This window comes from Mus pahari, chromosome 3 (genome assembly GCF_900095145.1).
Source record: "Mus pahari chromosome 3, PAHARI_EIJ_v1.1, whole genome shotgun sequence".
NCBI classification, from domain to species: Eukaryota; Metazoa; Chordata; class Mammalia; order Rodentia; family Muridae; genus Mus; species Mus pahari.
The window spans coordinates 114,374,028-114,385,576 of record NC_034592.1 but is presented as its reverse complement, the minus strand read 5'-3'; the positions used below and the strand labels follow the sequence as shown (position 1 = coordinate 114,385,576).

The 11,549-nt window shown below is 44.4% G+C and overlaps 1 protein-coding gene across 3 annotated transcripts in view; it reads right to left on the bottom strand.

Annotated features, from left to right (window-relative positions):
* Pank2 (pantothenate kinase 2) overlaps positions 1–10,171 on the bottom strand; it is a 33,325-nt gene extending 23,154 nt beyond the window's left edge. For 2 of the 3 annotated variants that reach the window (XM_021193673.2, XM_029536783.1), the window contains exon 1: positions 9,857–10,171. In XM_021193673.2, coding sequence (XP_021049332.1) covers positions 9,857–10,103 — 247 coding nt within the window. In that variant the 5' untranslated portion in view covers positions 10,104–10,171. The remainder of the gene's footprint in view (positions 1–9,856) is intronic. The other variant, XM_029536781.1, reaches the window with a different exon arrangement.
* Positions 10,172–11,549: the final 1,378 nt, after the last annotated feature.

Here is an 11,549-nt window from a genome sequence, read left to right as displayed (position 1 = left end):
GGGGGGGGGGGTAGCTCTGTGGATCTAACCCAGGAACTCACATACCATAATGTGTATACCCCAACACTTAAATCCCCAGCCCTAAAGGATTTTGCAACCTTTCACCCAGAAAAACTACACTTGAATAGATATGCTAACATTAATGATTTAAACATACAATAGACATGAGTCAAAACACCACACAGTTCCCCACAAACAGGCTTTTTTTTGTTGTTGTTTTGTTTTTTGTTTTTGTTTTTGTTTGGGCTTTTTTCAAGACAGGGTTTCTCTGTGTAGCCCTGGCTGTCCTGGAACTCACTCTGTTGACTAGGCTGTATTTTTACACATAGCTAAAAACAAATTTTAAGTTGAGTATGGTGGCCCAGGCGTGTTAATTCTAGTGCTCTAGAGCCTGAGGCAGGAGAATGACTGCAAGTTCAAAGAAAGCCTGAGCTATACAGTGTGAGCCTGTGTTATCAAATAAAAAAACATATGTATATACTGTCATGTACAACTTCAAATGCTAGAAAATGCTAGACCTAACATAGGCAAAAGCCAGTCAGGATGGTAATACATGTCTGTAATCTCAGCACTCAGGAAGTGCCAGGAGTACTGTCAGGATGTCTAGGCAAGCAAGGGTCACAAAGCAAAACTGACAGGGAAAAAAACCTTAAGAACTAGAAAGGTGACTCTGGCCATACAGCACCTGCTGTAAAAGAGGAGAGCTTGAATTAGTATCCTGGCACTCAGGTAAAAATCTGGTTGTTCCCCTATCACTGTGAAAGATGGAAACAGGAGGATGACTGAGGCTTGCTGGCCTCCACCCTAGGTCCAGGTTTAGAAAGAGACCCTGTTTCAAAAGAAAAAAAGCAGGGAGTGTAGAACAAGATACCCAGTGTCTTCCTCTGGCCTCCGCACATACAGAGGCACGCACACCTGCACCTACAACTACACACATACACAGAACAAAAGATATAAATGAAATCAGAAAAAATACTGTGCATATTGATCAATAAATGAAGTCTTGGAAAAGCCATTAAAATAGACCAAAAGACTTCTGAGTACATGAATTTTGCATGCCGACTTCCATACTTTAGACTGTCTTTCTTAACAAACTGTTTTTCATTTCTATTGACTTAAGGGAACAAAAAAACAACAACAAAGTCACGATCCCTGGGCTGAGAACACTGAAGTGTGCTTGCATGCACGCATGGCTCTAAGCTCAAGTTTCAGCATGGGGGTCAGGGTAGGATATTCTAGCAGCTTTATTTGTGTGGCTGTGTGCACACACGAGAGGCAGGAATCATCAGAGTGTGTGCCTCAGTCATTTCTCTACCGTATTGTTTGAGTTTCTTACTAAACCTATAACTTGGGTATACTGGCAGGCCCAGGATCCTCATCTCCACCTCTGTGATCATGGGCCTGCAACATGCTTGTAAGTGGGTGCTAGGGGTACAAATGAGTTCCTTACCTCAGCACCACAAGCACCTTACAACTGAGATAGCAAATTTTTCTCTACAAATTAATTAATTTACAAAATCAAAGATGAGGGCTGGAAAGATGGCTCAGCAGTTAAAGAGCACTGACTGCTCTTCCAGAGGTCCGGAGTTCGATTCCCAGCAACCACATGGTGGCTCACAACCATCTGTAATGGGATCCAATGCCCTCTTCTGGTATGTCTGAAGACAACAACAGTATTCACATATATAAAATAAATAGATCTTAAAAAAAAAAAAGTCTTCTCTCTCAAAATCAAAGATGAAAAAGTTCATATGGAGAAATTTTTAAAATTAAGTATCTTTGCAACAAAAGTTTAAAAGGGATGCTAAGATTAGCTACAGGAAAAAAAAAAAAACTCATAAAAAAGTAGCTCAAAGGACAGAAGCTGATGTCTGTAAAAACATGAAGACAGGGCTGGCGAGATGGCTCAGCCGGTAAGAGCACTGACTGCTCTTCCCAAGATCCTGAGTTCAAATCCCAGAAACCACATGGTGGCTCACAACCACCCGTAAGAGATCTGACGTCCTCTTCTGGTGTGTCTGAAGACAGCTACAGTGTAGTTTTGTATAATAAATAAATCTTTGGGCCAGATCAAGCAGGGACTGAGCACACGAAGTTGACCAGAGCAAGAGGGGCCGACTGGAGTGAGTGGGTTGACCAGTTCTAAAAATTCAATTCCCAACAACAACATGAAGGCTCACAACCATCTGTATAGCTACAGTATACTCATATACATAAAATAAATAAATCTTTAAAAAAAACCAAACATGAAGACATAAACCTTAATCCCTAGCACAAATGTAAGGAGCTGAGCACCTCAGCTCTCATCTGCAACCCCAGCATTCCTAACAATAAATGGGAAACAGAGACAGGAGAACCCCCAGAAATTTATGGGCCAGCCAGCAAACAAAGGGATCCTATCTCAACCGTCCTCTGACCTTCACCCCCATGCCAAGGCCCCATGCCTGCACATATACACAAATCACACGCACACAAAAGATTTTTAATTACTTCAAAATGAAGTAGAAAAAAGCCATAAAGATCAAAAGCACTAAAAGTTTTTTATTTTATTTATTTATTCTTTTGGTTTTTTCGAGACAGGGTTTCTTTGTATAGCCCTGGCTGTCCTGGAACTCACTCTGTAGACCAGGCTGGCCTTCAACTCAGAATTCCACCTGCCTCTGCCTCCCAAGTGCTGGGATTAATGGCGTGCGCCACCACCACCTGGCTGCACTAAATAAAAGTTTTTAATCACTGACGGGCAGTAGGGGGCAGGCCCTCTTGGTTTCCAAACAAAAAGGGACACTTATGAAACACCAGCTCTACTCTGCCAACACCAATGTTCTCCAAAAGCCAAGGAACCCCTTTTCTAAATCAGTATTGCCAAGCTACAAAAAGCTCCATTTTCTAAACTAATGAAATTTAAAGGTATCCTGTGATTGGCAATGAGTCTAAAAATCATCAAGTTCTAAAGAGCTCCATGTGCTATAGCATACAAGGAGTCCTCTTCAGAGGAAGAGCATGTCCTCTACAATACAAAGGGGGGCTCTGATCCCAGTGTTCCCATGATTCTTACATACCTGTATACTCTACTATATATACATTGCTAAAGCAATGTACTACCATATCATCTCTCTTTTTAAAAAAATAACAAAAAACAAAGATTTATTTATTATATGTAAGTAGCTGTCTTCAGACACTCCAGAAGAGGGCATCAGATCTTGTTAAGGATGGTTGTGAGCCTCCATGTGGTTGCTGGGATTTGAACTCAGGACCTTCAGAAAAGCAGTTGGTGCTCTTAGCCGCTGAGCCATCTCTACAGCCCACCATGTCATATCTCAATAAAAATTTTAGAGGTTTAACTAAGTCTATTTTTCCATCTGGAAACTGAAAGAAGGATGTGGCTCGGTGAATAACTTACTATACTCTGCAAGCACAAGTCCCTAGAATCCATAAAAAACCAACAAGGACAAAACTCAGCACAGCTGTGCATTCATGTAACCTCAACATTAGAGATTGAAGACCAGTGGATTCGAGGAACTCATTGGCTAGCCATCCTTTCTGACAGGGTATATGATGAGCTTTCCATTACTTAAAGACCCTGACTCAATAGCACAGCAATGGAGGAAGAAGTTACCTTATACCCTGCTTGGGACTGTGTGTACACTTAGATGTGCACACTCACTTGCATGCCACATGCCACACTTACACACACCCCTACCTCACTAGATGAGACCTGGATAAAATACCTGGGGGTTGGGAGGAGAGGATACAGTGCTTAACACACAATCACTGTAACTGTAGCTATACCAACCATCAGCATCTTGCTACCATCATTTTTTACCTATTTAAAGCAATGGTAAACCTGCCAAGTATTTGCCAGGCAAGAACTCTACCAGCTGAGTTACACCTTTACCCCATATCCCCACCCCTTATTTTTAAAGACAGAATCTCATATTCTCATACATCTCAGACGTCTTGAATTTACTGTGTACCTCCAATCCTCCTGCCTCATCCTCCTTGGTGGTCGGATTATAGCAGGTGATACCACATCTGGTTTATACAACACTGGAGTTCAAATTCACGGAATCCTACATGCTACAGCCCCAGCCTTCATATTTTTTTTAAAGATTTATTTATTATATGTAAGTACACTGTAGTTGTCTTCAGACACCCCAGAAGAGGGCATCAGATCTCATTTTAGATGGTTGTGAGCCACCATGTGATTGCTGGGATTTGAACTCTGGACCTTTGGAAGAGCAGTCAGTACTCTTAACCGCTGAGCCACCTCTCCAGCCCCCATAATTTATTTTCTTTCTTAAATGTTATTCTCTTGTGTGTGCCACAGCCGCTCCTCGGTCACAGAACAACTTTGCACAAGTTGGCTCTCTCCTTCCACTGTAAGACAGGAACTCTGTTTCTATTTCTGGCTGATTCTCCTGTCTCTGCCTCCCAGCGCAGTGTAAAAAGGCTTGAGTAGAGACAGCTCTGAGGATCAAACTGAGGTAGTTAGGTTTGTATGGTGTTGTATAGCATTGTCCTCTGAACCAAAGAGCCATCACTCATTCCACCTGCAAAAAATCATCACAACTGGGCTTGCTGACAGCTAATATTCCCTCACAGAAAGAGGGTAGGGAGGGTCACTGGACCCTCACCTGAGTACCAAGTCATTCCTCCCAGTCATCTGTGTGCAATCTGCTGTAACTGATGATTGCTTCTAGGGAAGGAGCCTCAAGGAAGCCATCGTTCATGCTAAGCCCAGACTTTGCAATGTGGCTGCTTTAGGCTGTAAGTAACCCTAATCAACTCATTGGTTCATCAGTGTGAACTTCTGTGGGACTGAACTTTGCAGTTTGTCACTAGAACTTTGGGAGAAGATAGAAGCTGCCTTCTCCACCCAAGGCAAACTTCTCACAATACATGATAAGTGCTTGTACCCACTAAACCATCTCCCTGGCCAAGTCCCAAAATTTTAACATTTGGTATTTTCTCATCCTGTGATATATAACAACTACCTGATCTAAAAGCTGTAAAGAACTTCTAGGCCGGGCTGGTGAGATGGCTCAGTGGGTAAGAGCACCCGACTGCTCTTCCAAAGGTCCTGAGTTCAAATCCCAGCAACCACATGGTGGCTCATAACCATCCGTAACAAGATCGGACACCCTCTTCTGGAGTGTCTGAAGACAGCTACAGTGTACTTACATATAATAAATAAATAAATCTTTAAAAAAATATATTTAAAAAAAAAAAAGAACTTCTAGGCCAGTAAGATGGCGGGTAAAGTCTCTTGTCACTAAGCCTGACAAGTGAGTTCAATTCCTGAGACCCACAAAGTGGAAGGAGAGAACCAACTCCTAAAACGTGTCCTCTGACTTCCACACATGTGTGCCCAAACACATACAACATTAATGCTTTTTTTCAGAATTCAGTATAGGTTTGTTTTTTTTTTTTTCAGATTTTATTATAGTATACACGTGTTTTGCTTGAATGCATGTATGTGCACCTCATGTGTGCCTGGTGCCCTAAGAGGTGGAAAGACAGATCCTCTGGGACTAGAGTTACAGATAGTTGTGAACCACCGTTGGTGCTAGGAATCCAACTCAGACCCTCTAACAAAAGCGACAAACTTGACTGCTCAACAAATTCTCCAGCCCAAATTAATATTTTAAAATACTTTACATTTCTTACCCATGCCTCTTGTAATACAGAAGTCTAGGATGAAACCAGTCTGGAAACCACACTGCTCAATTAACATGTGTGGTAGAACATTACTATAAACCAGGATCACAAGTTACAAAACAAATTAGCTCCTACTAGTTTCAACTGCCTAAGCATGGGGGCAACATGCCTCTGATCAGGAGGCAGAGATAGGCAGACCTCAGTGACTTCAAAGCAAGCTGATCTACATAGTGAGTTCCAGTTCAGCCAAAGCTATGTACAGAAACCCTGTCTCGAAAGAAAGAAAGAAAGAAAGAAAGAAAGAAAGAAAGAAAGAAAGAAAGAAAGAAAGAAAGAAAGAAAGAAAAGGAGAGAAAGAAAGTAGTATAAAGACAATAAAACAAGTGTTTCTAACCTCGGATGGCTTTCCAATAGACAAATTATTAGTTATCAGTGGATTCTCTCAGAGTTATGACTAAAGTATACCCTTGGAAGGGTTCAATGCATTCATTCTCCATCCAACAGGGAATCCTTGGGCAGTACAGAAGATCGAATGGTGTTAAAAAAAAAAAAAAGCCAATATCCTGTTTGAATCCTGGAGTGGTGGCTTTGTTTGTAATCTTAGCACTCAGAAAACTGAAGTGGGAGAAACTGTTTCTTCAGCACATTCATTATCTGAAATACAGTTCTTCATGATTTGTCATACAATCAGAGAAATCAAAGAAAAGGAATTGGCCAATATCTGACACCACATTAGAAAAAAAAATAAAGAAATCATAGGTTGGCAGGATAGGTCAATGGGTACAAGGTGGTTATCTGTGTTCAAAGCCAGCCTGGTCTACAAAGGGAGTTCCAGGACAGCTGGGGCGGTTACACAGAGAAACATTGTCTCAAAAAACAAAAAAAAAGCAAAAAACCCAAGAGAGAAGAGAGAGGGAGGAAGAGAGGAAGAAAGGAAGCAGGAATATGAATCTTGAGAGGTGTTTAAGACACTGCCTGAGCATATTTTCAAACATGACTACCTGAGTTCAATTCCCACAACTCACCAAGTAGAAGAGAATCAATTCCCACAGGTTATGCCCTGAATTCCCTGTATATGCCGCCCTCACATACACACAAATACGTACACAACAAAATAAGTAAATATACAAATAAGTAACTAAATGTCTGTGGTTTATTTAAACTTGGAAGGAAAGAAGGAAGGGACAGAGGGAAGGAGGGAGAGACGGAGGAAAGGAAAAAAGACGTTGTTCAGTGTATAGAATGCTTGCCTAACATGCAAAAAGCCCTAAGTTCAAGACCCAGAACAAGACAAAGCAGACATAGCGACAACAAAACAAAACAAAACCTATAATCCCAGCCTTCAAGAGGTGAAGATTTCATGACTTATTTGTAAGGCAGCTTTTTTTTTTGTTTTGATTTTTGTTGTTTTTGTTTTTTGAAACTGTGTTTTTTTATGTAGCCCTGGCTAAGGCAGTGTCTTAAACACCTCTCAAGATTCATACCTCTCAAGATTCATATTCCTTCTTCCTTTCTTCCTCTCTTCCTCCCTCTCTCTTTCTCTCTTGGGTTTTTTGTTGTTGTTGTTTTTGAGACACTGTTTCTCTGTGTAACCACCCTCCCTGGCTGTGCTGGAACTCCCTTTGTAGACCAGGCTGGCTTTGAACACAGATAATCACCTGCCTCTGCCTCCTGAGAGCTGGGATTAAAGGCCTGCACCTGCCAGATTCTTTTTGGTTTTTGAGACAGGGTTTCTCTGTGTAGCCCTGGCTGTCCTGGAACTTGCTCTGTAGACCAGGCTGGTCAGGAACTCAGGAATCTGCCTGCCTCTACCTCTGGCTTCCTGGAATTACAAGCATGGGCCATCACCTCACCTCTCCAGTTCTTAATCCAACTACTGAATTGGGCCCAGCACTTGTGTTCTAACTCTCCATGCATGTGAAAATGTGCAGGTGCAAACTAATATTCATTTGTGTGTGTGCATGGGAGTAGCTCCTCAGGTGCCCTCTACTTTTTGAGCTAGTGTGCCTCACTGGCCTGGAACTTTGCCAAGTAGGCTACACTAACTAACTAGTGAATTTCTAGGATCTGTCTGCTCTCCCATGTGGCCATCAATGGCACAAGCCACTGGACCCCTAGCTTTTTTACCTGGGTTCTGAAGCAAGCAATTTACTGAACAAGCCATCTCCCCAGCCCTGTAGGCCATTTTTACATTCAGTACTTGGTAGTCACTTTTCCCAAGACAGCCTTGAACACACACATACACAAGTCATGTTTGTTTTAGTCTAAAGCAATGAGAGAAAAACAACAACAACAAAAAAAAACAATCAATAAAACAGTAGATAGAGCTGGGCAGTGGTGGCGCACATCTTTAATCCCAGCACTCGGGAGGCAGAGGCAGGTGGATTTCTGAGTTCGAGGCCAGCCTGGTGTACAGAGTGAGTTCCTGGGCAGCCAGGGCTACACAGAGAAACTCTGTCTCAAAAACAAACAAACAAACAAACAAACAACAACAACAGTAGATAGAAGGAAAAACACAAGGCTAAAATTCCTCAATTGCAGGGTAGCTACTTGTCGTGGGCACCATTGTTCTGGTCAGTGAAACAGACTATCATACCTACCACAGGAGTTCATCAGGCTGAATTGTACCAGACTCACAACTAATCCAAAACAACACTGCAAATTGGGTGACATAATCATTTACATATGGCTAATTGTCACATTAACCCTCTAACATTGACACTCAGGTTAATGTAATGCAAACTCACAAAGGAACTTCAGGTTTTTCTGTTGCTTAGAAATCAGGTGCTTGATGCACAGGCCTCTAACCTCAGCTCTTGAGAGCTAGAGAAAAAGATATCCTGGAATATGAGATTGTCTCAAAACAAAAACAAAACTCAGGTGCTTGGACTAGAGATACTATATACAGCTCAGAGACAGAATATTTACCGAATGAACAAAGCCCTGTGTTCCAACCCACAACTGAAAGAAGGGAGAAAGGGGAAGAGAAGCCTGGCACTGGCACAGTATATACCCAGCACTACGGTGACTGAAGGAGGACTGCCCTGAGGACGAGGCCAACTTGGGCAATTCATCACTGTCAGTAAGTCTGCTCTCAGGCCTGACAACCTGACCTCCATCTCCAGGCCTGCGCAAAGTTGTCCTCTGACCTACACCAATACAGACACACATGATAAATAAGTGTAATAAGAAAATTATTAATCAAGTAAACGACTCTACAACAGGAACACTTTGAAAATCCGTTTGCCTTTTTTCTTTTAGGACAGGGTCTTAAACTTCATATTCCTCTGCCTCCACCTCCCAAGTGGGCTGGTATTATCAAATCTCTTGCAAGTCGAGAAAAGAAAATATGTATATATATACATATGATATAAAATACTATATATACATACATCCCCAAACTTTCCATGGCAAAACAGAGCTACATCCAATCGCTCAAATCATCGATAAAAGCAACTTGGGAGTGGGGGTAGGGCTGGGACGGACTATCCAACCGATCCCACACATCAAGCCACTTCCCGTAATTCTCATAGCCTGCACTCAGCCTTTACCTTCCTCATACCGCAATCTGATATCCAGGACTTAACCACATGTAAAACACAGCTATGCTGAAAAGTTCCTATTACAGTTATCAGGACAATTGACACTTTCAGCAGAAGTCATGGATGCTAGACAACAAACAGCCCTAAAGGCTTTAAAGGGGAGAAAACACACAAGGCAAGAAACACAAATTGGTAATAAAATGAGAAACCGATTCTCTGAAAAAGAATAACTCCCTAGGCTTAAGAGTAACTGAGGAACAGGCCGACTCCCCTCCAAAGAAAAGGCTTTACTGCCCAGAATGCTATGGCTGAAACCGGAATTCCCGTGAACTAACGGAAGGGAAACGGGGGTGGGGGGACCTCTGGATGCGAGATGACCTGAATTCTCTCGGGAAGAAAAGCGAGCAAAGCTTAGAAGCCTATCGAGCCCAGAGTCGAATTTTGGGCCTGCTGCGCTTCAGGGGCATTTTCTAATAACCTCCAAATTAATCCCCATAGAAAAGGCTTCATTTGTGAGCGCGATGGGTGATTCAAAGGGTCTTGGGAGAGGAGGAGCCTTCTCAAGAAAAAAAGAGTGAGTCCCAGGGAAAGAATACCCCAGGGGACAGGGAGGAAGTGGCGGGGAGCCCTCGCGCGGGCACCGCCGGCGCACTTACGCGGCCGCCTCTTCCGGAGGCCCTCGGCGCGCGGGCGGCCGGCCGAGGAGGAGCCGCCGAGTGAGCCGGGCCGCTCCCGTCTCACACTCTCCGCCTCCCCGGACCCGGACGGCGCTGCGCTACTCGCCCGGCGCCTCAGCGGCTCCCGCCTCCGCGCTTCCGAGTCCGCAGACTCGCCGACCGCGGCTGAGGTGGCGGCAGCCCTGCCCTGGCGCTCCATGGGCGCGCCAAAGCGGCCCGCTCCCATCCGCCACAGCCACCGCTGCCGCCCGAGCCAGCCCCCCAGCGCCGCCTTGCCGCCTCCGCGCAGCCCGCTGGAGCGCAGGCGCACGCCGGCTGCCGCCTCTTCCGTTGAGCCAACGTGCAGCCAGCCAATCCGAGCTGGCTAGGGGCGGGTGCCAGAGCTCTTGTCCAATAGGCTCTCAGACTCCAGCCGAAGAGACCGCGCCACCATCCAACGACAGGCACTCAGGACGGATGAAGGCGGGGTCAGCGCCGGCAGGGAGCGATGGTGGAGGGGCGCCCTCTCTTGTGCATCCGCGAGAGCGGTGACCAAGCTGCGCCCCTATTTCCTAGAACTCTAGGGAGTCTAGTATCTCTCTTCTCTGTTCACGGATCACTCACTCCTTCCGCCCAATAGAGCTCCCGAAGCTACTAGAAGTCTTAGCAGAAGGAAGGACTCTGAGCTGCGACTAACCTTAGCCTTTGTCCCTGGGTCTGGTTCTATAGCTGCAGTAGGGGCCACACTACAGTCCGCACAGTACAAGCACCGTCTCTTCCTTTGTGCTAAGACTTCATTCCCAGTACCAGAAGGAATGAAAAGACTGAGGTTTGTCTCCATGGCAACTGGCGGGAGGAGGTGGATTCTAAATCCTTCACCTACTCCCCTTTCTGAAGAAGGCAGTATGGAGGCCTGGAAGATTGGTTGGGGTTTTTGTTGTTGTTTTGGGTTTGTTTGGTTTTTTTTTTTTTCTGTAATGTGTTTGAGCATTTTTCATGTATGTATGTCTGTGACCCAGGTGTGTGCCTGATGGTCGCTGAGGGCAGAAACCGAGGGATTTCCCCATATGGATCCCAGGAACCTAACCCAGTCCTCGTCAAGAACAGCAAATGCTCTTAATCACTGAACCATAGCTCCAGACCCCTGGGTTGGCTTTTTACAGAAGACAGAATTTTTTTTTTTTAAATCATTTGCCCTTCCCAACATCCTCAGGTTGCCCTAACCCTGGATATCCCACCCAGATACCCAGATATACTGAAACATTCCCTCAGCCCCTCAATTTTAAGTGACTGAGGCTTTCTCACAATTTCCTAAGTACCTTTCTTGAGAGGAGATAATGTCCCCTGAATAACAGCCCTCTTACCTTCTAACTTACTCCCTAATAGATCCCGCCTGAGCTGCTTTTGTGTCTGCTGAAAAACACACCCATACTTGCTCCGAACTAGTACCCCACAATGTAGGATTAACTCTGGAAACCTTATTTCCTAACTTGAAATTCTAGCTTCTGCAGGAACGCGCGCGCGCATACACACACACACACACACACACACACACACACTGGATCTAACAAAATTCAAGAATGCCCATAACAGAGCTGGACTGCTCTTTGGAAAACCAGGATTCAGTTCCCAGCTTCCACGTGGCTCACAACCCTCTGTAACTTCTGGACATCCCACTCTCTCTTCTGGTCCC